The sequence below is a fragment of the Lichenostomus cassidix genome, chromosome 12 (genome assembly GCF_008360975.1).
Source record: "Lichenostomus cassidix isolate B80296 chromosome 12, HeHo_3.0, whole genome shotgun sequence".
Lineage (NCBI taxonomy): Eukaryota > Metazoa > Chordata > Aves > Passeriformes > Meliphagidae > Lichenostomus > Lichenostomus cassidix.
The window spans coordinates 8,372,451-8,388,883 of NC_139493.1; the positions used below are offsets into that span (position 1 = coordinate 8,372,451).

Here is a 16,433-nt window from a genome sequence, read left to right on the forward strand (position 1 = left end):
GAGGTGCTGCTCCCAGCCAGCCCCATGCTGCCCCAACACCCATCCCAGGTACCAATGCCACACTGGCTCCAGCACACACAGGAGCCATGGTTGTTTCCGTGGCTCAGGGCTACAACACACCCAGGAGGAGCCATGCTCTGCCCACAGCTAATCCCCAGGCCCCTGCTCACGTGGCCATGACCTTCAGGCCCCGGCGCATTTGTAGCGGCATTACTGGAAGCAGGGAAATAAGCTGGTTAGGTCAGGCTTGGCTCAGCGCCACCCGGTTAAGCCCTGCTGCATACAAAGCAGCCCATGGCAGCCTCCTGACCACCAGACCAGACTGCTTTTGGACAGCTTTCCCCACTGTTCCCTCTCTCTGAAACACCACGATCCCACCGCAGCCCAGCACTGAATGGCCTGGCTTTGAAACACACCGGGAGCTCGGGCTCTCCAGCTTCCTGGCAGCTCCTAAAAGCTGAGACAGTTTTACTTTCATGGGTACCAAAAGGTCAGAGATGTCATTCCCATTTCAGCCTCCCAAATGTTGCCTGGGTTGACAAAAGCCTGTGCCACTGCCCAGTTGGCACCAAGCAGGGATGTCTGACTATCAGCTCCTGGGTCAGTGCTTTACCCTTAGGCTGATGCTGATGGGAGATGAAAACAAGACAGCTCTTTCTGCTGCCTTTCCAGGGTGGGCATGAACAGCAGAAATCAGCCCTCCTGAGGAGCAGGATGAGTTCAGGTGACAGGCAGGAAAGCTCCCCTTCCCCCAGCCCTTGCAGAACCAGCAGAGCTCAGGGCACAGGAACCTGCCAGGCCTGAACCCATCCATCAGCAGCAGCCCAGAGAGAACCCGCAGGGAGCACGGAGCAGGCTCAGCACCCCTCAGCAGCACTGCCTGCATTAGCAGTCTCAGCTGCACCCCTTTAAAGCTTAGAGCAGAACAGCACTCCAAGGGGATTACAGTAGTGGATTGTAGAGTGCTAGGCAATCCCCAGCTCCACAACAAAAGGGACCGGAAAGGCTGCCAGCATGGCTCCAAGGACATTTGTACTTTTAAAGGCTGCATCTAGTCCCAAAAAACCTGTTCTGGTATCAGCAGTGTTCCATGGGCCCAAGCCAACAGCAGGGCTCCAGCAAGACACAGACCCTTGCTGGGGTACCTTTCTCTAGAAGGGAAGGCAAGGACTTTAGTGGGGGGCTGGTTCATGGATGCTGCCAAGCTGGTGCTGATTCCCTGATGAGCTGGTGATGATTCCCTGCCGATGCCTCTGCTCTGCAGGGCTTCAGCCCAGCTGGTGTGGCTGCCATCCCTCTAACCTCAGCAAAGACCCTTCAAATACTCTGCAAGCGCAGCCTTGCCAGCAACAGATTCCCAGGGTGCCAGGGCAGATGCTCCAGACCCCCTGGCAGTGGAGGAGGCTGTTCCAAGGCACCTGCACCTCTCCATTGCTTTTCTCCACCATTTCTCAAAGCAGAGTTTGCATAGTGGCTGTTTCCCCAGGGAAAGTTCTCTGTCCCCAAATTCCCAAGAGTGTCAGTTTACACTAATGTCAGATGAGCCTGGATTAGCCCTGCTGCTGAGCAGGGAGCTTTGCTCTGTGGCTGGTTTAGAACAACAAGAGGCAGCACGCCAGTGCCAGGGAGAGAGGTTCTGCTTGTTCAGGCAAACCACAGTACCTGGCTCCCCATGCTGAAAACAGGGCTTTGAGAACATCCTTTAAAACTCCTCCATCTGAGCAGGATGGGGCAGACATTTCTGGGAGCTGCTGGATTCCCCCACAAGTGTGATTTGCCCCGCTACTGAGGGATCCCCACAGTCTGGCCAGAGAGGTGTTTTAGCCTGTGCGACAGAAAAAAACAGCACCTTGTGACATCCCAGAGAAGCTCCATGGTCCAGCAGCCCCTCTCATGTGGGAGGGAACATTACTCCAAGGCAGTGAGCTGGGACACCTCTGCCCCATCAGGCTCCACAGGGCAGCAGGCACATTGGGGTTTTCCTGGCTCTCCCTGACAAATATTTCAGACAGTCAGTAGCCAGTGTCCCTGCCAGCTCTTTGAAAACTTCTGTGTGCCTGAGCAGCACAAGATCCCTCCCAGGGACCCTGCCTGTTCAGACACTATAGCCCCAGCCATTCCCCCTCACCAGCCAGGGCTCCAGGGCTGCTCTATTCTCAGCAAGAGGGGCTGCAGGTGCCAAAGCCCCCAAGCAGAACAAGTCCCACCAACAGTCACAGAATGCCAACAGCTGTTTGGTGACACTGGCCCCAGGAGCAAATCCAAAAACTAGATGGCAACCAGGAACCACAACATTTCAGTGTCCTGGAGCATTGCACTGCTTGGGAAGAAGGGTTTGCATGTGCTGCCTGCCACAAGCCTTGCTTAGAGGAGCAGGGATGAGAGCTGCAGAGGCACACCAGTAAAAGTCACAAAGTGCCTCAAGAGTGGGGACATTATTGATAAAAAGCCCTTTTCTGGGCAAAAATAACACACACACAGAAAATAACAACTCTGAATCACAAGACTGCAACTATCTCTAAGTCCTCTCATCTGTCTGACATAGCACAGTCCAGAGTGGGAGAGCTGGGCCAGAGCTAGTCCTAAAACCTCCACAGAAGCCCTCTAAGGTGACATTATCCTGCCTTTCCTCTTTTTCAACCCTTTAAAGGCCCACAGGTGATAACACACAGGGATTCTAAGTAGACACTGCTCTGGGCTTTTGTAGCTTTTAAAGGGAATGAAGTGTTGTAGCATTCCAGTCCTCAGAAGCCAAACTCATTACAGGGGGGCTGCTCTAGCTTCTAGAATGAGAACACCGCTTTATTTCTTATTTCTCCATCCCAAGTACCCAGACAGCACCAGTAAACCAGCCCCAACACCTAACATAACTCACTCCCTGCCTTCAGACAGGCTGATGTTTTAGACCTGAGTGAGTTCAAATGGGCTCAGTGAGACAGGGAACCAACTTGGACACAGCTAGCCTAGGTTGAAACTCTGCCATGACAAGCTGTGGCACAAGGGTTTGATCCATGGGTGAGGGTGCCAGGCAGGACTCAGAGGAGTGTGCTGCCAGCCCCTCCAGAGCAAGGGCAGAGGTTATCCAGAACTGGCCAATGCTGTCTGCAGCACTGGGGTCGCAAGGGAGTCATGGCTCAGACTGAAGGGAGGTGCACAATGTGCTCATGGGGAGACCAAGAACAACAATGCATGGGAAATGATGCAGCTGCTGCCTCTGGGATGGCTCAGCAGTCCTCAAATAAAAATGGATTAACGTAATTAAAGGCTTCGCTGCTTCACTCTGCTCCTGGGGGGGGCTTGCTTAAGTGGCATCTGCTGCCTCCTCCTGAACCCTGCATTAACAGGGATGCTTTAACTCTTCCTTCACTGCCTCCTCCATTTGCAACCCCTGGTGCCATTTGCACCTGGCAGGTGGCATCTCATCCCAGACAACAGCCAAACCTCCTCCCTTTTGGCCCCTTCCTTTGGGGTCTCCTCTGCACAGGACCCACCTGGCACATGCTGCCTGCAGGGATCAGACCACCCTGCTCTGCTTTGACAGTTTGCTGCCAGCAGTGCCTGGGGCTGATGGGGCATTTCTGTCCTTGCTTTCCACAAAACCCATTTTTCCAAGGTAAGGACCAATTCTAGTGACCCTGGGCAGGTAAAGAGCCCAATAAGATGGTGTCAGGAGAGCAAATTTCTGATGGCAGCCCTGTCCTTGGCCTCTAACATATGGTCCCTAGCTGTGAAATGGAGTGATGATGCCACTGCAGCCTGGCAGCACTAGGACAGCATGACACTGTGCCAGAAATAAACACTGTCCCTATTAATCATGTGTCATAAGCCTCACTTTTCGCAAAACAACATTCTTCAAGGCACTTTAGAGTGTCTTAATGGTCTCTCTGCAGCATGACAACAATTCACTCCAAAGCTGCTGGAGCCCTTTTGTGCCAGTGACTGATGCTCTTCCTGTGCAATCAGCAGCATCCCCAAAAATAGTGGAGCAGTCTTTCATATCAGCAGTGGTATCACACCTCCAGCACAGGGCAAGAATAAGCTCCTGAGACAGGTGAAAAATGGTTTAACCATAGCAACAACTTAACTGCTACTGACAACAATGAGGTGGGCGATACAGGAATTTCCAACAGTGAGCAGGGCTACAATTTGGTTTTGCCCTGGTATGCAGAGGTGTTGTGTGCTCTGCAAGGGACCAGATTAAAAAGCACTGAACTGCAGGCAAGGATTTCCTTAGGAGCAAGGGAGAACAGCAAGTCCATCGGTGTGGTGCCCATGGATGGATGCACTGCCCCCCTTTGTGCCAAGAGCCTCCCCACGCCCTACTCAGTGGGATGTCAGGCTTCACAGTCAGCTTGAATGCTGACAAATGAGCCTTGTGCACCGGCTGCCGTGGGGCTGAGCCCTGCCACTGATTGCTCTCATTAATCTGCAGGAAATTTTCTGCTGAGGTCTGGTGTGTCGCATTCCACCTCCCCAGCCGTGCGCTGGGAGCAGCCGGAGAGCAGCATTTGCTCAGCCATGGTGGGAAGCTCCACGGGGCTCCCTGCCCTGGGGCTGGCAGCTCCAGCAAGCCTCCATCCCCATGCTGCTGCCTCCCTGCTTTAGTTAGGGGGTTTTGTCCTTTTTTCGTGACAGTCAGTGAAATGGGACTCGATTTGCCAGCTTTCACAGCCACAGGAGGGTTGTGCTTGCCTTCTGGGGCCATAGGGATTTGGGAGGGGGAATGGCATGGGTGACAAAGACAGGCAGGGGTCAGCACGGCACTCATCTGTGTCAAATTGTGTTTTCTTTATGAATAAAATAACACCAAACACTATTTGAAGCATTTACAATTTTCTACTCGACTAGGCAGCAAAGTGGCCACCTGGCTGGTGCTCCCAGAGATTGGCACAGGAGCTGCAGGAGTGTCAGCCTGACCCTACAGCCAGACCAAGAGCCTGATCCCCTTCTGTAAGCCTAAATTTACAAATTGCTGTGGTCAAAAAAAATCCTTGAGGTTACTGGTTGCTCTCATGAGAGTGGCCACTTGCATCCGCCCTCAGCTCACTTCAGTCCAAGAAAGGCTGCAGATTTGTAGAGGTCAAAAGACCAGTAATGAAATGTTACACCAATAACTGGGTATTTCTTAGAGTCCTTTGCAATATGATAGTGAAATCAGCTATGGTTGTGGCCAGAGACCAGGAGTAATACAAGCTCACAGCTTTGCTTGCAAAGCCAGCTCCCCCCGGGCAGGTGTGCAGGGAGGGCAGGACACAGCCAGCAGCCAGGACAGGCAGCGATGGGGCTGGGCTGAGGGAAACACTGCATGCTGTGGTGGTTAAGAGACCCTGCCCAGACCCTTCCCATGACAAGGGCAGTGCCGTGGCAGCAGATTTCAGAGCTGCTGGCTCAGGAATGCTGCGATGTGCCTGGACACCGACTCCTGGGTGCCTGCCAGTCCCGATTGCAAAACCTGCCAATACAAGAGTGTCCCATAATGAGCTGGGAGCAGAGGAATGTGCACAGTCAAGCTCCCTGTCGGGGAGTAACCCTCCCGAAGCCGGCATTGCTCTCTGCCTCTGCAAGAGATAGGAACATGCAGTTTCTCACAACAACCCCGAGAGCAGCTACATTACGACCACCACGAAGGCAGACCTCCACCAGTCTGCCACCTCCAAAGGGAGCAGGGTGTTATACTGCCTTTCCTAGCCCTCAAGAAATTTTGGAAATTCATCCAAACTGCAGCACTTTCTTTGGTCAACGCCATCAGAGAATTAGCAGCAGTATGAGGAATTGGGTTGTGCTGCTGATTTTCTCTGTGTTTCTCCTTACCTAGAACACAATGTCATCCCAGCAAACATGTGCCCCAGCTTGCTGGATCAAATAAGCCTCAACATCTCACATGGCAGGACTTTGCAGCAAAACAATCGAGCTGACAGATTTTTGTGCATTGACATCACAGATGGGAAAAAGTCTTACTAATCCTCCAAAATTCCTTCCAGTGGATGATTTCATTGAAGTCTCTGAATCTGTCCTAGCTTCTGCAAATGAGCACAGATAGACCAGAATTCAGCAACAACACAGGAGATTTGGGCAACAGCTCAGCATCCAGGGGCATATAGGAGATGTTTTCATACAGAGCACTGGGAACAGCAAGAGGGTATTTGGGGCTAATCTAAAGTAATGGTAGAGTACAATTTAGCTAACCTCTAAATCATATGTTTTGTGGCTTCATCACGCACACAAATGCTGGCTTCGATCTGCCAGCCATCAATGAACCTTGTTCCAGGTCATGACAACTCCTTTCAAAGCCTCTGGGTTAAGCAATAAGACTATTTTAATCAAAGGATAGGTTCATTCATTGAACACCAATGTCAGCAGCTGCTACAGCACCTTAGGGACAAAGTGTCTTTCCCTGGGTCCATCTACTCCTAAGTACGTTGAGCAACTTCTAACCCTGCCAGTGGTGTCTCCCTCCCAAACCAGATCTGTGGGAGAGCCACATCAGCCTGGGTGGCATTTTGCCTTCTTTTATACCTCTTTATCACCCTGATCTGATTGCAGCAATTTCTTACCTAATTCATTAGCTCAGACTTTGGCTACAGTGCAATACAGATGCTCTGATACTGCACCTTAATGGCTGCCACCTGTATTGATCTGAACCTGCCTGAAGCCATTCTCATCACCATTTCCACAGCTCGTGCTCTGATCATGCTGATGGCTCTTTTCCCTGCTTTCATCAGAGCACAAATATAGTCCAAAATTATTGTCAGTTGTGCTGTAAATAAATATTATAGCACCCACACGTGGGACAAATAACACTGATTAATGGTTTACACAAGGTGGCTGGCTTTAAACTCCAGTAGGAGCATTGTACCCCCTAATCAGGGAGCCAGGGAGGAGGACGGTGGGTAGAGCTGGTGGTTCAAAGCAGCCCATGCCTGTGATACTGCCTCCAGACATTTGCTGTAGGAGCTCTTTGCTGTGCATCTAAATCAAGGCCAGGAACAGTCCTACCAGGACATAGTGATGGCCAGGATGTTTGGGAGTAACATAGAACAGCACATGTAAAGCATGGAACTACTTGCTATTTATACTTTGTGTTGTTTTGTGGGATTTAACCCACTTAATCAGCAGGCTAATTCCAGCTCAAGGGCTGGCTGTCCTCACTGACATGGTCAAAGCAGGATGGGGATCCCAGGCAGGAGGAGCTTGCCTGCAGGTTGGAAGTGGTACCTGCTCCCATCAGCAATGTCTCCAGCACTGTACTGCTCAGCTGCAGAGGGGCACAGTGTTACTGTCTGATACTACATTTTATTGCTTCTTACTCCTGGCAAGATGCAATCATACTGCACACAGAAAGGATTTTCACGTGGAAATAGGAGGGTTTGGGAAATAGCAGGCATTTTCTGCCCATTTACTGCAACACAATCTCCCCTTCTGAGCCCTCACTGTGACAAATTAAGCCCTCTGACTCCTTTAATACCTGTCCCCCTGCTCAGCTGGCTGGGGACAGAGTGCCAAACCTGCTTTGTCCCGTAGGGAGCAGGCAAAAGTCTCCATCACCTGGGCAATCATTAACTGCCCCTGTGAGCTGGGGAGGTGCGAGGAAAAGCCGTCCTGCTCTGCAAACACACTAATGGCAAAAGTGGAGATTAGCAGGAGTGTGTTACCAGCCAACCTGTTCCACAGAGGTGACACAGCACCATGGACACTGCATGGCTCTGGCCAGCCTACATATCCCCTGCCTTTGCCTTTGCCACCACCAAGGTCACCACCACAGTGCAACCAGCATGATTTGTGGTATTGTACTGGGATTGCATGGAGTTTGTGCTGGGAGCTGGGGCCACAGGGTGGGAGGGAAAGTTGGGCTGCACAGCCATGCCCCACCACCACAAGCAGTCCACATCAAGCATTAACCCAGCAGAGCAAATGTTTAACCAGCCTCCAGGACCATCCTACAGCGGGAGGTGAATGCCTGCCTTTAAGTCCAGCCCCAGGTGACTTCAACAGAGTAAAGTTTTGCCTGAAGACTGGGAGCCTGACGTGACTGGCAGTGATGCTGCACTCCCAGCACTGAGCTGAGAGTGGAGATTCAATAAAGATCCAGACAGGCAGAGCTGTCTGCTCTGTCACTCACAGCTGCACCCAGGCTCCTCAGCAGGCACACAGCGTTATCTCACTGTCACTGCACTCTCGTCAGCAGGAGGCATTGCACATCCAGGGAGAGCCAGTGTTGATGTAGGGAACTCACTTGACATTTCTGGGGTTTTTTAATACACAGGAGACATGTCCACACAAGAAAGCTCTTGGTACCACAGCAACTGGCTAAAGCCAGCAGCCAACATCACTAGCACAGTAGCTCAGCAGCTAAAAGCCCATCTAATGTACAGCCCTGGTAAGAAGGACCCAGTTGTTGGCTCTTACAGAACCTTTTTGCTGTTCCCAACATTCATTAATAACCATACAGCCACCCACCAGTGACACTCCAGGTGCACATTCAGTACAGCATTGTTTTCTCTTTATGTGCACATTGAATGAGAAAACCACGCCATTCCCCCATCACAGCAGAGCCAAAGTCCCAAGGGATGAGCCTTCTGTGGCCTCACATGTCAGAGAGCTGCCCCAGAGCCATGCCAGAGCCATGCCAGAACTGCCTGGGTCTTCTGCTAGCTCCTGATTTGGGGACACCCTGGTCTCACTCCTCTGGGGTGATACCTCCAAGAAAACCACCCCCTGCAAACCCCTGCAGCATTCACCACAACACAGGGCCATGCTGTGTGCAGGGGACACAATGGGTGATGCTGGATGAGCTCCCCATGTCTCCTGGGACATGAAGCCACTTCCTAAGACACACGTGGGCAGCTGGTGAATGACGCAATGAATGCCTTGTCTGCAGGAGCCACTCAAGATAAATCTCACCCAGCAATCAACCACACTCACAAAGTAACCTTCAGGGAGCTACAGGGGCAACACAAAGGCTTTTTGTTAATCTCAAAGACACAGGAACCCAGGGGCAGGTTGCTTACTAATTTAGATGGCAAAGAAACTGTTCTGCAAGGAGCTCCCAGAAAAAGAGCTTTGCCATGAATAGTGCCTTGGTTCAGGACAGCACCCCACAAGCCCACTTCCTCCTCTCCTCTGCAGCAGAGGACCCCAGATGTGCAGCTGATCAGGCAGCTGGGTGCATCAGAAATATATCCAGAAAATCTAGATGGCCTTTTTCTGATTTATTTTACTCAGTCATAAACAGGTGTTAATGGATCACTGCCCTTTTCCATTCCTACATCCATCACCCATAACTACACATACTTGGGATTTAGATTAATGCTTTTTTGCCCCTTTGACACATCTCCAGTGAACTCACAGACCTGAAACCCATTCAAAGGTGACCCAAGGGGAGTAGCACAGATGTGCATCCATTTCTTTTTCCATTCAAAATTGAGCCAAATGGTATTTTTGGTGTGCAATAAGCAGCCAGGCCATGGGATAATGGGTGATATGAGGGAAGTCTGCTGAGCCACAGAAAGCCTGTGGGGCATACATGGGTTGTGAGGTCACAGTTTGTGCAGAAAAGCTGCACAACCTCCCCACTTAAGAGCCTCTCCTTTGCCACAGCCTTGGCTGAGGGGCGAAAGCTATGTGGGGTCTTCCAAATCCTGCCCATGAATAACCCACAGCTGGACAGGTCGGGCTGACCACGCTCACAAGCACATGGACACACACCACACACATTGGAATGAGGACCAGCCTGCCTCTCCTCTCCTCTCCTCATCTGAGGCCTCATGTCAATTAAATTGAACAGCTCCTGGACAGGAGGTAAAAAATAATAATTTTTTCATCTCTAGTAGCAAAGGACTGGCAATTGCTTCTATGTTTCATCTCCTGTAATAGAGCAATGGACAGTCTTTTCCCATTTCTCTCTTGTCTTTTCTTCCAGAAAGAATATTCCCTTCAATCCAAGGGTCCAAATGGAAGCAAGAAGCCAGGGAGTGGCAGTTCAGGTGAGTGCCAGCAGCCCGTGTTGCCCCACGAAGAGTTTTGGAGGCGAACTGGGAGGGACTGGGGCTTCTGCTCACACCTGGTGCTGCTGAGCCCTCAGCTGGGAAACATGGCTGGAATGGGGGAAAATGCTGGGGCGTGGAGAGGTGCAAATTGTGAAAAGGTGAAAATAAGTGAAAGAGCACTCCCATGTCCATGACAACCTGGCCTCTTTCTCCAGTCCTTCAAGGGACCAGGACATGGTCCAGACCGTGCACCCTTGCATGTAGGCATTAGTGGGTGACTTATCCCCTTCCTCTGGGTGGAAATGGTTTTGCTCCATCCCTGACCCTCCTGGGACTGGAACACTGGACATCTGCAGACTGGCACTGGGCAGCCTGGGCAGAACTGGATCACAGCGTCCATCAAAGAGCCAAAAGGAGTTGCTGGTTCAACGCTTTCTCCTCCCCCAGATTTGAAGCCTCTGGCTTCCCAGTCTGTGGCAATTTAGGGACAGCCAACATGGTACCTCCAGCCACAGTGACAATGGTGACAAGAAGCCCAGTGCAGGCAGGGTCTGCATCTGAGCAGCAGAAGACCTCGGGCAGCAATGCTGCGGCATCACACAAGTCCTGATGCCACCAGGACAGCCGTGACCCCGTGCAGGGACTGCTTGTCCCTGTCGCAGCCCTCACCCCTGGGGTGCAGCAGTTGGTGGATGACAGGGTGTTGCAACATGCCAGGGAATAATCACGATAGCTCGAGCGGTTGCCCTGGTGCCGGCTTGGCTGTTGCAGTGGTTGCTAAAGAGAGTGGGCGTGCGGCTTCCTCTGGGGCGATCTGATTTCTCCAGGAGCGTGGTTAAGGCACGTTGAGGAGAAATCGTCCTCTGCGGAGCAGGGACACGGCCTCTCTGCCAGCAGCAGTGACTGTGCCGAACAGGCAGCTCGGGTGCCTGGACACGCACAGAGCTGTTTGCTCTGGGGAGAAAAAGAGATTAGCCTGTTCATCTATCCTGGGAAAACATCATCCGGCAACAAAGAGCACAGGGAACAAGTTTTCGGGGCGGCAGAGGGATCTTTGGGACCAGCGCTGAGGAGCCAGCAAGGCCACCGGCTGCTGCCGGCTGAGCTGCTGCCCTCAGTGAGGTCCTTGTGGGGTGGCAAGAGCACCAAGGAGGGAGCGCCGGTGCAGCAGCCACCTCCACGTGACCTTCCGTCCCTGCTGCCACTGCAGACACCTGGCAGGAGGCAGGCAGCCTCGTTGGACCGGCCAAAAGTCACCGGGAGCGAGCGCAGCCAGGCAGCAGCGCAGCCTCAGCCCGACAGCCCCATGTCGTGGGGCACAGGGCAGCACCTGCCCGCCGGGCTCCCCAGGGCCTCGCTGCGGAAATCAGGTAAGCCAGGACTGCCCCGGGGATCCCTGCTTGTCTGCTGCTCCCTTCTGTGGGGATGGGATTGCTCTGCACTGCGTACGCCGGTGACTTGGGACTCTGAATTTTGTTTGGGATGTCATGTTACTTTAATACTTCAGTAGCTGGTTGAGAAGTTGCCCTTGTGCTTCTGCCTTTCCATACCCCGCAAGAGATTCCCTTAGAAAATCCATCCTGCAATTCAAACCTTCTTCTTGGAGAGGCATTGGGCTGGACAGGGGGCTAATGCAATCCCTACAAATCAACACGGGACGATTTTCTCTGCATTTAACAAAATACCTTTGAACTAACTTCAGGCATTCATTACTGATTGATGTGCATCTCTGTCATTGGCTGGCAAATGCACAGAACAAATATTTGGTGAGGTATTAAAAGTAAGTTTATGATTGTCAAGAAGGACTGCTAAGCATCTGCCACTGTCTAACAAAACTAAACCAGTGCTCCACGTGCTGCTTGTAGAAGGCATGGGACATCTTGGTGATTGCTGACAGACTAAGATCCCAGCCTTGCTATCTTTGCTTACCACAGTCCAAGGTAGTTAAATGAAATTATTAACCAGGACACCCAGTCCTGCCTGCTAGCAGAGAGGCACTTGCTGCTGCCTGACAGTACAAGCATTTCCAGACGGTAACTTCTACATGCCAGACAGCTCAGCAAGCCTCAAACCTGGTGTGATTTCTCTGTTCCAAATCCATGTGCATGAACGCAAAGCTCAGTGGGTGACCATGGTGACATCCAGAGTCCTTTACCTTCGGGGCGATGTCAGGTGGTGATGTGTGAGCAGCCCAGCCATGTGCAGTGCTGGTGCAAATGGGGGACCCAGCCCTGGGGGCTGCAGTGCTGGCACAGGGCTCAGCAAGGGTGAGCAGGACTGGGGGCACTGGACAAACTGGGGAGACTGGTTATACAGGTGAGACAGCACTGGCGGTACTGGAGAGGAGCTCAGGCTGTACTGGAGGGAAGCACTGGCTGTAAAGGTGAGCAGCTCCATCCCCAGCATGTGCCCAGCAGAGAGGTAGAGGTAAGAACAGTAGTGACACGTGGCAACAGTGATGAGAGCTGCCGGGATGTGTCCCCCGGCCCTGTTTTACATTTCCATTAGTGTTTTCTCTGCCTTTCTGACCTTGTGACCCCGTGGAGTTAATTTCTGACTGTCAAGGCTGAGTGAAGGCAAGGGGACTCAGGGTGTGAGTGCCTGATGCCCTGAGGCAGCCACTTGATAGCTGGGAACTGCTTCCCACAGCAGCCACATCGAGTTACAGTCGCCCTATTGCATTATAAATACCAGAATTAGCCTTGCTTAATTATTTAAAACTATAGATTAAAAGCAGACAAAGGCTCTTTGCCTCCTTCCCAGAGCACACATATCATTTATCAGTGGTACGGTCGCCTGGTGACAAGCACGGGGGAGCGTGCCAGGTCCATCGGTATGAGGTGCTCCCAAGCTGCTGGCACAGCTGGAACCAGAGGAGAGGAAAATCATGGTGAGGATAGAGCTGATGCCATCTCACCCAGAGAGGGTAATGTTTAGCATCTGCCAGTCTTTGTGCTCAGATTATTATTATTATCATTATTATTATCATTATCATTATTTGCGTCATCATCATCCATCACTAGGGCAGTAAGCCACAGCAGTCCTTAGGCTAATGTGAATTACAGGCATTTTGTTCCAGGTTGTTGTAACTGCAACACACATGAATTACTGGGGTGATTGCCCACATCTGACTCACCAAAGGTGGCACCGGGGTGCCTCACTCTGCCCTGAACCCATCGAGCATGCAGAAAGGGGATCCCTAAAGCAAGTGCCTGACTTTGAGGTCAAACCTCTTGTCCTCCTGGCAGAAAATCCTCCACAATGCAGGTGCATGCCTGAAAGCTGCTGTCATCACACAAAATTTTGGGGCTTTCAGAGACTGACATGCAATTCTTTCCCATTTTGCCGACCCCAGCTGCTCTGTATTTCTAAAATACAGTTAATCAACACTAGAAAAATCATGCAAATTAGCAAGTGCCATCAATTGAAAAATACAAAACCAAAGACAAACTTTCAGCTTAATTTTTTCATAGGACTTAACATACAGCATGACCTTTTCTGCCATTCCTTTCTCACAAGAAAAGCTGTAGAGCCAAACTCCAGCTCCACTTCAGACACTGGAAATGCACTGACAGAAAGTTCATACCTTAAATTTTTTTTTAAAAGTTAGCTTCTGGTTAACAGCTAAAAGTGTGCCAGTCCTTAAAAACAACAGAGGCCAGTTTAAAGATCCCATACACTTCCACCTGCACATGGAAACTTTTGCAGCCTTCCCAAGAGGGGTGTGAGGGATAACACCCTCACCCCAAGGAAAGGAGGGCTCCTCAGGGAATGGATGCTATTGGGGTCTATAGCCCAGAAAAGGGAAAGTTTCTTCACCATAATTGCAGTTAAAAGTGTCAGAAACTCACATCATTTCCCAGGCTCACGTTGCTTGTGTAAATAGCTTTAAACTCACTCTGCTGGCCCACACTGACGTGTTGGTTTTGCAGCCGCCTGACTTGCAGGACGTGTATGACCAGCTGCTTTCAGCAGCCCTTCATTAATCTTGTGGCTCCTTAAAAAAGACACATTCATTAATAAATCCTGGGCATCCAGAAAACCAGAGGTTCTTCCCTGTAACCACAGCTTTAAGTGAACATTTCTGCCCAGGATATGGTCTCTTGGGCCAGTGGTTTTACAAATCCACATCCAGGGCTCTGGTCCTGGATGTGCTGAGGTTTTTGCCTATCCCTTCTACCAAGTAACAGGGTCTCACAGGCTTACAGACAGCAATGTCCTCTGAGTACAGATTCCAGTCCCAAAATAATGCCTTCTGACTGTTTTTACATGTGTGGCATTTCACAAAGGCCCATTATCTGCCCAGAAAGGGATGCCAATACAATATTTTTAACAAGAGCAGTTTGGTTATCATCTGGCCCTATTGACAAATCTCTCCTGAGATGCTCTAGTTGGAAAATCAGTTCTCAGATGACACAGACAGCAGAAATAAAACACTGTGAACTACGTTTGCATTCCAGATTTCAGCTCAAGTTGAACACTGACCTGTGCTGCAGAAGCTTTGCAGTTTAAGGATGCAAGCGGCATGGAAAAGGGCTGAAGGATGTGCAGGGGAAAGACGAGATATCACAAGGGGCAGGATGTCAAGGAGACCTTGGCAGAACACAAGTCAAGCATCTCACATGAAAACCTGCAAAAAGCAGCTGCTGCACCCTCCATTCTCCTGTACAGGTGCAGGTTGACAGGTGCTGGGCAGGAGTCCAGACCTCCACCCTAGAGCTTTCTAAACCCAACAGCTATGGATTAACTTCATTTCCAACCTGTTTAGTTTTTCCCCTTGTAAAGAACAGCTGTAGCCATGTAGGCAGCTGTAAGCAGAGCAGCACCCCTCAGGTTACCTGCTCTTTCCAGGACTGTTAATCCCCTTAACATTCCTGGGGATTATTTCCATCCCGACAGGACAGTAGAGCAGGCTGCCAGCAGCAGTGCACAGTCCCAATGCAAAGGGGCTCACAGGGCAATTCACCACTGAGAGACAAGTTGCTTAATCCTAAATAAATGCTCTGTGAAGGGCATCTCCTCCTTGTGAGGGAAAACCAAAAAGCAGCAGCAGCCAAAGGAAGCATAGCCCAGCTCCATGGCTAAATCCTCGTGTCCAATGCCTGTCCTTGGCATGAGCCAATCCTTCACCTCATCTCTCTCCTCTTCTCCCTCCTCCTCTCCAGGAGCAGGCTAAAACCTTTCTCCTTGTTCTGGGGTGCTGCACAAAAGCCACTCAGCACCTCAGGCAGCACACCCTGTTTTACACTCCTAGTAGAGCATATTTAATATATATTTGCAACATTCATGCTTTCAAAGGCATTTAGTGGTGCACCAAAGCTGCCTGATGTCCTGTTTCCCAAAAGGATTGCAGCTGAACATAATTAGAAGTAGAAACAATTTGTCCCAGGATTGCAGAGTGATGATTTTATTGCAACTCCCCCAGAAACTGGGGGACTTATAAGTATTTCCAGGCTGTCTGAGCAGGAATTTGGGCTTTATTTTAGGTTAAAACACACCAAGATATTAAAATATCATTTTTCTCCTCTAGCCAGTCCCCCACCCTGGGGCAGGAGGGTGGCTGGTCTCTGGGCCACCTTAAAGATGATGAAAATTCCCTGTGTGGTCTCCTGGAAAACTAATAGAGACTGGAAGCTCATTTCACAGTACACTTGAGAGAGGAGATAACTCCATGTGTGAAATCCAAGTATCTGCCAGGGACCCTGGCATTCTCATCCTGGCAGTCTTGCTTTTTACTAACAGAAAAGCAGCTGGAAATACACCTTCCCTAGAAAGCCTTAAGCTTCTAGAAATGAGGAAAGGGAAAATACCTAAAAGCAAGCAAAAACCTGAGTGTGTTGAAGCAAACAGAGCTACTTTTTATAAGCAACACTCCAAAGCAGACCTATTTAAAAGGTCATGCTGTCTTCCTCAGTACAGCAGAGGGTATTAGCATCCACATGTATTTTTTTGTTTATATCTTGCCAAGAACAATATAAAAATGTCCAACACCTTTTGCTGATTTATGATGGTGGTCAGGAAGGTGCCAGAGCAGAGCCTTGTTCATTGATCTACGGCTGAATCATGCAAAAACAGACATCCTGCTGTAAATCCACTGCAGAGACCTGGCTTGATTTACACCTCTAGCACCATAAATAATGACAACAAGCAGCCTGATAGCACTCTGTCTCCCTTACACAGACATGAATTACATCAGGTCTTGAAGATGATAGATCTACTCTCCAACAAGCATTTTGCACCCGGTCCTACTTGCCAATCTGCAGGAGAAAGAATGCCATCCTCTCCCCAAGCATAACCCTATGTGTTCCAGACACACCAGTATTTTTATATTCTCATTCTTCTTTTTTTTCTCAGAGCAAATGAAGGCATTCCTTGAACTGTTCCAGGCTGAGGGCTTCTGGAGGTTAAAATGCTATTTTTGTAGAGAGGTTCAAGGCTCCATCCAGT

The 16,433-nt window shown here is 50.5% G+C and overlaps 1 protein-coding gene and 1 long non-coding RNA gene across 3 annotated transcripts in view; one reads left to right on the plus strand and one right to left on the minus strand.

Annotated features, from left to right (window-relative positions):
• Positions 1 to 16,433, minus strand: part of LOC146431603 (uncharacterized) — a 44,228-nt gene that overhangs the window by 20,211 nt on the left and 7,584 nt on the right. The gene's annotated exons all lie outside the window — the stretch shown is intronic.
• FAM107A (family with sequence similarity 107 member A) overlaps positions 1 to 16,433 on the plus strand; it is a 28,668-nt gene that overhangs the window by 1,304 nt on the left and 10,931 nt on the right. Inside the window, exon 2 of one of the 2 annotated variants that reach the window (XM_085072431.1) lies at positions 9,920 to 9,983. In XM_085072431.1, coding sequence (XP_084928557.1) covers positions 9,920 to 9,983 — 64 coding nt within the window. Of the gene's footprint in view, positions 1 to 9,919; positions 9,984 to 10,797; positions 11,357 to 16,433 lie in introns of those variants that run through there. The other variant, XM_085072432.1, reaches the window with a different exon arrangement.